The following is a 12,289-nucleotide window of genomic DNA, read 5'->3' as shown; positions in this document are numbered from 1 at the left end:
CCCAGTCTCGAACCTCCATAGCTTCCATAAGACAGTACAGCCTTACTGTTTGGGGGTGGGGTTTGTTTTGCCTTCACAGTAATGGTGGCCTCTGACCTCTGTGGGGTTCTGCCCCAAGCACTCTTCCTGGGACCACTCACATAGGGAAACCGGTTCTACTGCAATAGCTCTTGGTTTGCCAATAATATGCTCCTGGACTGACGCAGCAGGGCTCTGTGGTTCCGTTGCTTTGCCTGAAATACCATTGCCGGTAGACAGTGGAGAGCTGTATGGCAGAACCCCATTCTCTGTCAGGTGTCTGATGACTCAGACACTGTGCACTCCCTCACTGCTCATCTTGCTGGGCTGCCCCTTGTCCCACTCTCCCCACTGCAGCTCTCTGTTCCTCCTGGCTGAAAGAAGCGCCTGCTACTGCCAGTTTCTCCCTTCTCCCAGCCAAGCCACAAGCTCTCAGCTGCAGGGCTGTGTCTGTGGGCTGTCTGTGCTTTCCTCTCTTCTTGACTCCCTGTTTAATCCCACTTGCCCACTTTTAGATGTTTCAATGTGTGGGTCTCTCAGGCGTGTGTCTGTGTTGAGCAGATATTTCTTTGTTGAATTATAGTTGGTTAAGCTGTTGAAATTTCACGCTGGCTCCTGACTGCTCACCTGCCTGCCTGATTGCCCCTAACTGCCTCTGCATGCCTGCCTGATCACCCCTAACCTCTCTGCCTGCCTGCCTGATCACCCCTAACTGCCTCTGCCTGCCTGCCTGATCACCCCTAACTGCCTCTGCCTGATCACCCCTAACTGCCTCTGCCTGCCTGCCTGATTGCCTCTAACTGCCCTCCCCTGCAGGCCTGATCTTGCCCCCAACTGGTTTCCCCTGCCAGCCTGATCTTGCCCCCAATCGCCTCTGCCTTCCTGATCACCCCTAACTGCCCTCCCTTGCCGGCTTGATCTCATCCCCAACTGACCTCCCCTGCTGGCTTGGTTGCCCCCAACTGCCCTCCCCTGCTGGCCTGATCTCGCCCCCAACTGCCCTCCCCTGCTGGCCTGATTGCCCCTAATGGCCTCTGCCTCGGCCCCCACCACCATGGCTTTGTCCGGAAGGAAGTCAGATGTCCAGAAGATGGCCGGCCGACCCGGTCTCATTAGCATATTACCCTTTTAGTAGTATAGATGGACATAAAAAGAATAGCACACTTAACCTCAGATACCATCCGGCCCCCTCCCCCCGCCCTGCCCTCTTGGCATTAATTAACAGATTCATCTCCCTCCCTCCCTCCCTCCCTCCCTCCCTCCCTCCCTCCCTCCCTCCCTCCCTCCCTTCCTTCCATTAAATGTTTTTATTGACTTTTAGAGAGAGGGGAAGGGAGAGGGAGGAAGAGGGAGGGAGAGAGAATCACTGATATGAAAGAGAAATATCGACTGGCTGCCTCCTGTAGGCACCCTGACTGGAGATGAACCTACAACCTAGGCATGTGCCCTGACCGGAATCAAACTGATGACCTTTTGGTACATGGGATGACGCCCAACCAACTTAGCCACACCAGTCAGGGCTCACCTCACTTTAAATAACCAGTTACTATTCCATCATGTGAGGACCTGGGATTTAATCAGCCAGAGCCTATGGTTGGATACTTAGGTTGCTTTTTAATCTTTTGCTTGACCAACAACACTGCACTAAATATTCCCTTCCAACCTCTTGGCTACTCACAGGAGATGTCTGAGGGAGGATGTCCCTGGGCTTGCAGACCACTTTTCCTCACTGCCTCCTTGGCCTTGATTCCTGACAGCCTGATTTTTGGGGGCCATGGGGACTCCTTTCTTATCTCACTTGTGCAGATTCAATTTCCCTTCTGAGGGAGGACTTTCCAACTCCCCACCCCATCTGAGGTCTGAAGTCCAACTAAAGAGGACAAAAGCTTCACAGATCACTTTCCCTGTCAGGCAGCAAAGCAACAGAGACAACAAGGTGAAAACATCCCTCCTGAGCCTGTGCAAGCACCCAAGGTCAAAATGACATATTTCATCAGGGGCTCTGGCATGTCCTCCTGGCTACCTGGTTCAGCCCAGCTGTGGCTTAGCAGTGCAGGGCTCACTTGAGAACCCCAGCCTTGTGGCCTAGGGGTGCAAGGATGTCCCCCTGTACTCTACCCCGTGTCCCAAGAGCATGGGGTCTGGATATGTGCCCTCCAGAGCCTGGCTAGTGGCAAGGAGAGCATCTTTGCCCATCCCTGAGAGTTTCCACTCAGAGCTCATCGTGACATTTAAGCCAGGAGGCCAGGGTTACATCAGGAGGCTGAAGGGACCCCAGAGTTGGGTTATGAGGTCTTCAAAGAAGGCCAGTCAGACACTCTTGCATTTGAAGTACCACAAAACCCACACAAGTCCCAACCCACACCCATCCCTGTGAATAGGAGATCCTGTTTCGTAGCCACTTTGTAAAGGGAGCAGGATGACAGTTTTTTTCCTAAATTGGGCAGGGAGCAGAACTCCTCTGTCTGGTCACACCCTCCCTGGTCTGTCTCACCAAAGCTAGAGAAGTAAGACTGCAGACTTTTACCTTCACTTCAGCTGGGCCCTGCTGCAGGTGTAGGGCACCTTCAGATCCTCTCACACTCCCTGAGTTTTGTAGTCATCCGACAGGTGGGCTGGCCTGCTGCGTGCATACATGTAGGGATGAGCATGTATGTAGGGAGAGGAGAGAGGGAGCCAGCCTGTGGGGTTACCTTGGCTTGACTTGCCTCTGCAGAGCTCAGAGTGGGTGTGGCTGGCTTTGGCTCTGCAAAGATGGAGGAGGCCCCAGAAGAGGACTGGGAGAAGGGATATCTGAGGCTTGTCAGGAGTCCGGAGGCTGAGGGACCAGGGTGTGCACGTGGGTGGCCAAACCCTTGGTTGCAGGGCTTAGACTTGCCCAGAACTTCCCCTCACTGAGTTCAGAGCAAGCAGGACTCAGGAAGAGGGGGGTGGAATAACCGGAACTTGCATGTAGGGAGTTTTCAACATCTCTCTTTTTAAAAATAATATTTTTATTTATTTCAGAGAGGAAGGGAGAGGGAGAAATAGAAACATCAATGATGAGAGAGAATCATTGATCAGCTGCCTCCTGCATGTCCCCCACTGGGGATCGAGCCCGCAACCTGGCATATGCCCTTGACTGGAATCGAACCTGGGACCCTTCAGTCCATAGGCTGATGCTCTATTCACTGAGCCAAACCAGCTATGGTGAGTTTTCAACAAAGACAGCAGAGCATATGGGGATGGGCAACCTGGATTGAGTTTGCTCTGTCAATTAGCTGTATAACCTTGCACCAAGTGACTTAACTGTTCCACTCTGGGCCTTACTTTCTTATCTGTTAAGTGGGGATCACACCAGTCTCGGGAGTTCATGTGTATAAGCACTCCATGTCACCTCATCTCATGCCTTCTTCTTGGATTACTCTGCTCTAGCCACACCACCCTACTACTACTTCTTTTTAATGTATTGATTTTGAGAAAGAGAGATAGAGAGAGAATATCGATTTGTTGTTATACCTATTTATGCATTCACTGGTTGCTGCTAGTATGTGTCCTGACTGGGGACTGAACTTGCAATCTTGATGCATCAGAATAATGCTCTAACCAATGAGCTATCTGACCAGGGTGTGTTTAATCACTTTTAACTGTTGGTAAGAACTACTGGTTCAGGCTCTTATGAACTTTGGGAATTTCTCTAATCCTTTCAGGTGTTCCTCCCACCCTCCACCTTTACTTTCTTAAAGCAGTCACACTACCCTCCTACTAATCTGTCAACAAGCCGAGGACCTTTGTTCTCACCTTTGTGATGAATGCTCCCTCCCTGCAAGGCCTTCTTCTGGCTCCTTCTCACTTTCTCGACCATCTTCTCCAAGGTCAGGTCATGCCCTTTATTTCCTCACACTCAGTATCTCACAGCTAGCGTCTCTATAGTGCCTCCTACAAGCCAAGTACTGTTTCACATGGTTTACCAGTCTCACCTCCTCCAACACTGCAACAACCCTTTGAGGAAAGGATCTATTATCGCCCTCATTTTACAAATGAAGAAACTGAGGTACAGAGGGTGAGGCCACTTGTGAAGGCTATAGTTAATAAAAGGAGCTGGGATTCAAACCTAGGCAATCTCACTGCAGAGTCCACCTTCCCACTACACTCGGCTGCCTCCCCTTTTTGCTGTATGAAATCGTCTTATTTGCTTAGTTGTTTATTGCCTGTCTCCTGACCCATATGTTAGCTCTATCAGGGCCAACTCCTTGACTGCCCTCTGTGCAGCTTGGAATGTAGTGATTTTCCCTCTCTGTCTCTGGTCATTTCTGGAGGTGGATAGAGTACCAACTCATCAATCCAAAAATTGAATTTATCCTGTCTTCCCTGTGTAAATTATACCTCAGAATAACCATATAGTTACTGAAGGCAAGTTCTTTTTAGAAGAATTACAGCCAATAAATGAAAAATGGCAGCATTGAGCATATCTATAATAATAAAAGCATAATATGCTAATTAGACCGGATGTCACAGCTGGGCTGTGAGGAAAGCCGGGTCCGGGTGCCTGCCGGTGGCTGGAGGGAAGCCTGGGTCCTGGGTGCCTGCCGGAGGCTGGAGGGAAGCCTGGGTCCTGGGTGCCTGCCGGTGGCTGGAGGGAAGCCTGGATCCCAGGTGCATGCTGGTGGCCGGAGGGAAGCCCGGGTCCCGGGTGCCAGAGGGAAGCCGGTACTGGCAGCTGGAAGGAAGGCCTACTCTTGCACGAATTTTGTGCATCGGGCCTCAAGTCACAACTATAATGAATAAATAAATCTAGGTAATAATCACAATGGCTGCTGAAAGCTGAGGGGAAATGTATGATGACGGGTGAGGTTGCCACATGTGAACCCTCTGATGGCCCTTAGCATCACACACAGAGGGACAGCCAGATACATGGTGCCTCCTGATGGACACACACTGGTAAGTGTTGTTACCAAAAGAAATTTAACCACAATCTGGTCAATACAGAACTCCAGTTTACAGGAAAAACACGTGCTAAAGGAACAGGGGATGCAAGCAGCTAAGTTTATGAAGTGGGAAACTCCTGGAACAGTGGCCTGGTTTCTTTCCCAAATAAATTGCAAGAGAAAAAAATAAAGGGAGGAGAACTTACAGATTAAAAGAGCATGAAAAGATACATCAACCAAGTGCAGTAGGAGGAGCCTGATTAACAAAACAACTGTTGTTTAAAAGTTTCTCTGATATGACGAAAGTTATTGATATTCACTTATTGTTAAAATTTGTAAGTGTACTAGTAATTTTTTAAAGATCCTAATGGGGTAGAGATACAATCCCAGAATTTGAATTGTTTCAAATAGTTCAAGGTGGGGAAGCTGGAGATTTAAAAACAAAAAAACTAGCCCTAGCCGGTTTGGCTCAGTGGATAGAGTGCCGGCCTGTAGATTGAAGGGTCCCAGGTTCGATTCCAGTCAAGGGCATGTACCTTGGTTGCAGGCACATCCCCAGTAGGGGGTGTGCAGGAGGTAGCTGATCAATGCTTCTCTCTCATCAATGTTTCTAACTCTCTATCCCTTCCCCTTCCTCTCTGTAAAAAATCAATAAAATATATTTAAAAAACAACAAAAAAAGTACCTTTAAAAAAACCAGCTACATGTTGACAAATGTTGAAACAACAGGTTCAGTATACTTTTAATATGTTTGAAACGTTGCATTAAAAAACACACAAACAAAATGAAAAGAAAACTTGCGCCCTAGCCGGTTTGGCTCACTGGATAGAGCGTTGGCCTGGGGACTGAAGGGTCCCAGGTTCGATTCTGGTCAAGGGCATGTACCTTGGTTGCAGGCACATCCTCAGTAGGGGGTGTGCAGGAGGCAGCTGATCGATGCTTCTCTCTCATTGATGTTTCTAACTCTCTATCCCTCTCCCTTCCTTTCTGTAAAAAAATCAATAAAATATATTTAAAAAAACAAACAAACAACAAAAAAACAAACTTGCACTGGCTTCCTACTGAATAATATCAAGCTCCTCATTGTATCCAGAAAGCCCCCCTCAATTTGCCATTGCCTCCTCAGTCCCTCTCTGTCCCTTTCTCCCACCTTTCACCCCTGCTTACTCTGTCCCAGCCATACCAGCCTCCCTGTGCTGTAGGAACATGCCCAATACACTTGCACTTCAGAGTCCCTGGCCAGTCCCTGTCTGGCCCAGAAAACCAGATGGCTACCTCTTCCCAGGAGCCTTCCATGACCACTCTGTCCGAAGCTCTCTGCCACGCTACAGACCCTGTATTTACCACACTTTAATCCTCTCCTTAGATCTCATTGCTGCCTGATCCTAGATTACCTGCCTATTTAATTACTAGAGGCCTGGTGCACGAATTCGTGCATGGGTGGGGTCACTCGGCCTGGATGGCAATTGGGGCCGACTGGGAGGGCCGGCTGGCCGGGGGTAGGGGCTGCGGGAGGTTGGCCGGCGGGGGAGAGAGACCGTGGGAGGTTGGCTGGCTGGGGGGGAGGGACTGTGGGAGGTTGCCCAGCTGCGGGAGGTTGTCTGTGGGAGCACACTGACCATCAGGGGGCAGCTCCTGCATGGAGCAGCTGCCCCCTGGTGGTCAGTATACATCATAGTAACCTGTCAACTGGTCATTTGGTCGCTTAGGCTTTTATATATATAGACTAGAGGCCCAGTGCATGAAATTCATGCACCGGGGGGGGGGGGGGGGGGGTCCCTCAGCCCAGCCTTCACCCTCTCCAATCTGGGATCCCTCGGGGGATATCTGACTGCCGGTTTAGGCCCAATCCCTATGGGACATCCCTCTCACAATCCGGGACTGCTGGTTCCCAACCGCCTGCCTGCCTGCCTGATTGATTGCCCCTAACTGCTTCTGCCTGCTAGCCTGATCACCCCCTAACTACTCCCTGCCAGCCTGATCGATGCCTAACTGCTCCCCTGCTGGCCTGGTTGCCCCCAACTGCCCTCCCCTGCCAGCCATCTTGTGGCTGTGGGCCATCTTTAAGGGTGGGGCAGTAAATTAGCATATTCCCTCCTTATTGGCTGTGGGCACCACCATCTTTGAGGGTAGGGCAGTCAATTAGCATATTCCCTACTTATTGGCTGTGGGCACCACCATCTTTGAGGGCAGGGCAGTCAATTAGCATATTCCCTCCTTATTCGATAGGATTGCCTTCCCTTCCCTGCCAAGGGAACAGGCACTGTTCACTTCTCTAACCTGAGCACTTTGATTGGAGCTCACACATAGTAAGGTCTCAATAAACATATGCCAAACAAATCAATGAAGTGCAGTGTACTCTGGGGCAATTTATCTCTTTTTTTGGTAAATCCTCACTGGAGGATATTTTTCCCATTGATATTTAGAGAGAGTGAAAGGGAAGGAGCGGGGGAGAGAGTGAAAAACATCAATGCGAGAGAGACACATCAATTGGTTGCCTTCCGCATGTGCCCCGATCAGGGCTGGGGATTGAACCTGCAACCCAGGCATGTGCCCTTGACCGAGAATTGAACCTGAGACCCTTTGGTGAGCGGGCCGATGCTCTAACCACTGAGCACGCTGGCCAAGGCTAGAGCAAGTTACTTTTAATGCTGCATGCGTTATCTAGAAAACAGACTGCTGAGGGTGCCCATCTCATGGGGCTGCTGTGGAGATGAAATGGGATGATATGCATATGGTGCGCTTAAACCATAACTGGCTTGCAGTATGTGTTTGGCCAATGTTGACTCCTACTCCATCACCATTACCACTCTTCTGGATGACAAAGGGCCTCAAGCAACAATCCCAGGGAGGCCTCTTGTCAGTATTCTGGGAGCTGTCAACCTCCACTGCCCCTCCCACCTTGCAGGGTGAACTCCCTTACCTCCGGGGTGTGCCATCCTCGAAGGGTGGGATGATGACCACCTTGACGGTGACGGAGGTGCGCAGCAGGTCGATCATCTGGTCGTGGGTCAGTGTGACCACAGCCACCTTGCAGATCTCCACCAGCCGGCTGCCTTGCCGGAGGCCAGCCTGCCAGGCAAACCCATAGTCTTCTACCTCAGCCACAGTCCCGTCGTACTTCACGTGGAAGCCCAGCTGCCCAAGCCCATTCCGCCGCAGAGTCATGTCCACCGTCTCCCAGCCGTTGGTCATCACCTGCAGGCAACAGGTGGGATCTAGCTTCACAAGCTGTTTGGGTCAGCTCTTGTGGATGACACCTGATCAGATTCCTTCCTTTGAGGCCAAAGACCCAGCTGATCCCCATATAACCTCCCAGGTGATGCCAGGGTGCAGAAGCACAAACACCCACCTAGTCCCAGCCCAGGATCCTGACTTTTGGAGAGAAAGTATGTGGCTCATTACCTCAGAGAGAGGCAGCAGTCACTAGCCAAGCCATGATCTCTAAACATATATACATGTGAGGTTCCAAGGAACAGAACCCCCGGTCCTTTAGCACATCCTCTTCTTGGGATAAAAAGATAAACTTAACAAGCTATGGCTATTAAGCAAGTTCCATCAAGATCTGTCTGCCCTTTCCTAAATCTCCATTAAGCAAAGAGAATGTGTGATGGTTTAAATTTCCTGTGAGAAGTCAACTCCTGGCTAGAAATTATCCTATTCAATGTGCCTATAAGAGTGGTGGCTTTCACACTTTTCTGACCATGACTTACAGTAAGAAAGAAATTTATCCCACAAGCCACACTACACATTTACATATGTACACATACATCCATACACACAACAATCTTCCTTGCAATCCAAATTGATCACCTTTGTGACTGTGGTTAGCAAGAAGTGAGAGTTTGGCCCTAACTGGTTTGGCTCAGTGGATAGAGCGTTGGCCTGCGGACTGAAGGGTCCAAGGTTCAATTCTGGTCAACGGCATGTACCTTGGTTCCGGGCACATCCCCAGTGGGGGGTGTGCAGGAGGCAGCTGATTGATGTTCCTCTCATCGATATTTCTAACTCTCTATCCCTCTCCCTTCTTCCCTGTAAAGAATCAATAAAATACATTAAAAAAAAAAAAAAAAAGAAGTGAGAGTTTGGATAGAAAAAACTTACCTGAAAATGAAACTATATCTGTTTGGTTCCTGATTTGGACAGTGAAAATTTGGGAAGTAGGGCAACATCTAAGATGGGAACGCCACAAAAGAGTGGAAATCCTTACTCACTGGGGTGTACTCTGATACTTTCTATTCTTTCCTATTCTATCCTTGGAAATTTTTGATTGAGATCCCATAATTGATTTCATTGCCTAGCCTGTTTACATAACAATAAGATGTTATTATTAATTCTCTACATATGATAATAACAAAACTTTTTAAGGGTTTATGTTTTAGAGATAAATATTAAAATGACAGGATGTCTAGGATTTGTTTCAAAATGATTAGGGGGAGGGAAAGAAGACATAAGGTTGGCCATGGCTAATGATTATGGATGAGGCTAGGAGTTCATTATGCAAATCCTTTTACTTAAAAAAAAAAGTCTAGTGCTTCCCTGGCCAGGTAGCTCAGCTGATTAGAGCATTGTCCCAATATGCCAAGGTCGTGGGCTCAATCCGTGATCAGGGCACATATAAGAATCAACAAATAAATGCATAAATAAGTGGAACAACAAATCAATATTTTTCTTTATGTCTCTCTCAAATCAATTAAAAAATTGTTTAGAGCCTCAAAGAGAAAGTATGACTGGATCTATCCTGATCTATTCTACTTTGGGAGTCGAAATTTCTTCCCTTTGAAGCAGTCACCCTTGTGTCCAAAGAATTTGGCTGTGGGTTATAGAGACAAGTCTGCACGTCTGTGTTTGTGCCCATGACCAATTAGGCCACACCAGCCCTGGGAGTCCTGGGGAGGACCCAATCTTCTGGGGGGGCCCAGGCATCTCAGACAATGCTGCAGCAGAACTGCTAATGGCCTTCAAACTCTATTCTCCCCTCCTTCCCTTTAGTAATAAGACTCCCCCCCCCCCCCCACCGCAAGTCAGAGTTCTGATGGGTACAGGGCCACCTAGTTGGGGACCACATTTCTCAGCTTTCCCCACAGCTGGGTGTGGACATATGACTTCGCTTTGGCTATCAGAATATGAGTTGAAGTGATGGAACTTCTACTTGTGTTTTTAAAAATAAAATTGCTTGTTCTCCATGCTCACACATTCTCCTTCCCAGCAGACAGGGATGTGGGTATGGAGTGACTGAAGGAAAAGGAGAAACCATAAAATGGAAGGGATGTGAGCCCTGTCCTTGACAGCCTTGACCAGCCTGAGCACTAAGCACGAGAGTATTAAACGCCCACCTTATTTCAGCTATGAGCAACTCAGTCTACAACTACCCACAACAGTTACTTTGGATCATTTTGGACAGGAGCTGGTAGGACAACTGTCTCAGTGTCCTGAAACTGCTGTGCCTGTTCCCTTTGCTTTTGTAACAAACCAAAGAAATCACTGCCCGAAGGAGAGATCCATTCCTGAAGTTTACAAGGTTCCAGAATGGTCCAATGGCAGAGGAACACCTTATGAGACCAAACACACAGATCAGTTTGAAGGAACCTCTGCCGTGTCATGCGGCCACACTGCCCCAAGCCCTCCTATGAAAGCTCATTTTCCTGAGGACTGATCTTTGTGTACCAGGCGCTAGGTATGCCTTTGATATGCCCAATTTCGCTAGTATTAATAATTTGCTTATTTTATTGGGTGCGGAAACTTGAGGTGATGTCAGTTCCTCTAGGTCTGACTCTGGAACTCCAGCTTTCAGCTACTGTGCTGTATTCCCTGCTGCTCCCCCTGCCGTTTGCTCTTTTGTTTCTTTGTCCCTTGCTCTTCACCAGGATGATTCTTATTTATTGCTCTAGTCACAGTATAAAAGTGATTTCCTCATGGAGGTGCCCCCAACCCTGGGGGCCAGGCTCACAAGCTGGGGTGCTTGGTGGGTAATGTGAGATGAAGGTTGGTGGAACCATGGCCAAATGGTATGCTTCTTGTATCATCTAAAGGGGGCACCCAACACCTGCTACGGCTGACTACTGTCCTGTGCCATTTTTAAGAGAAGCCAGAGAGCTATATTCATATAAAATCCTTTGATGTTAAGGTTTGGTACCTAATTGAATATGTCTGGGGCTGCAGTCACCCTGCATGTTGAGACTGTCTCCCATGACAGGTTCCCTTGGCACCCTCAACACGCCTCCTGGTATTTAGGCCTCAGGTGGGAGCACCAGGAGGGCAGGCCTGAGCCCATCATAGTCACTGCTACATCTCAGCATTGCTCCACCAAGGGCCAGGCACATAATAAAACTTCTTGATTTAGCAAAAGAAGATGTCCGAATCCCAGTTCTGTGGGGAGGGAGGGTGTGGACTCCTCATCCTGAAGGACTTAAGAAGAGAGACTCACTGTCATGAGTCGTTTCAGATGGGCCTGCCCTTCACAGAAGATGGCTTATGCCATCACTACCTGGCCACCTGGTTTCTCAGTGGGCTCTGGGGCACTGAGATGGTGAGGAGGGCTGCGGAAGTGTGCTCTAGAAGCACCACACCCACAGTAGGCACGAGGTGGGCATGGGACGAAGTGGCACAAAGAGGATGTGGAGAGGAGAAACCAAGATGGCGGCATAGGTAAACATCGGAAATTGCTGCCTCGCACAACCACTTCAAAAATACAACTAAAAGACAAAACGGACACCATCCAGAACCACAGGAAGGCTGGCTGAGTGGAAATTCTACAACTAGAAGGAAAGAGAAAAGCACACTGAGACTCAGAGGAGGTGCGGAAGTAAAGTGCAGAGGTACAGAGGCGCGCGCAGAAAGGGCTGGCAACTGAGGACATAGTTGTCTTTTTCAATTGGGAGGGAGTCTCAAGCTCCCTACTGCTCTGAACTCCAGTTCCAGGCGAGTCTCTGGGGACCCAGACTCATACGGGGAGAAAGTGGACTGTCTGGCATTGGTCGGAACTCGAGGGCGGCTTTCTCTCAGAGGTGCTTGCAGCGATTACTGGGACACTGAGACTCGGGGCCTCTTAGGGTAGGACTGAGGATCAGCCATAGCTGTTTGCTCCACCCTGTTGCTTCCCTGAGACCCCACCCCACCCAAGCTGTGCGCAGAGGCTTTTGCATATGAATGACCTGGCCCTTTGCAATCTAAAATTACCTAACAAACTGCAGCTGGGTCAGAGAGACACAGAACATCCAAAAGAAGGCCCAAGGCCCCACAGCAGCTTGCACTGCTTCACAGCTGGGCCTCATCTGGGTACCTCCAAACCCCAAACAAAGAAGAGGAATCTGCAGATCCACTCCATAGCTCCTGCTGGGTAACCTCAGGCAGAGGCTAAATTA

General features: G+C 49.2%; 1 protein-coding gene across 1 annotated transcript in view; it reads right to left on the bottom strand.

Annotated features, from left to right (window-relative positions):
• SIPA1L3 (signal induced proliferation associated 1 like 3) overlaps positions 1 to 12,289 on the bottom strand; it is a 261,128-nt gene that overhangs the window by 62,026 nt on the left and 186,813 nt on the right. The window contains exon 11 of the mRNA XM_023760563.1: positions 7,849 to 8,123. Within this exon, the coding sequence (XP_023616331.1) occupies positions 7,849 to 8,123 (275 nt within the window). The remainder of the gene's footprint in view (positions 1 to 7,848; positions 8,124 to 12,289) is intronic.

Source organism: Myotis lucifugus, unplaced genomic scaffold (assembly GCF_000147115.1).
Source record: "Myotis lucifugus unplaced genomic scaffold, Myoluc2.0 scaffold_185, whole genome shotgun sequence".
Classification (NCBI taxonomy): Eukaryota; Metazoa; Chordata; class Mammalia; order Chiroptera; family Vespertilionidae; genus Myotis; species Myotis lucifugus.
The sequence above is the reverse complement of the archived record's forward strand: the minus strand, read 5'-3'. Positions and strand labels throughout refer to the sequence as shown.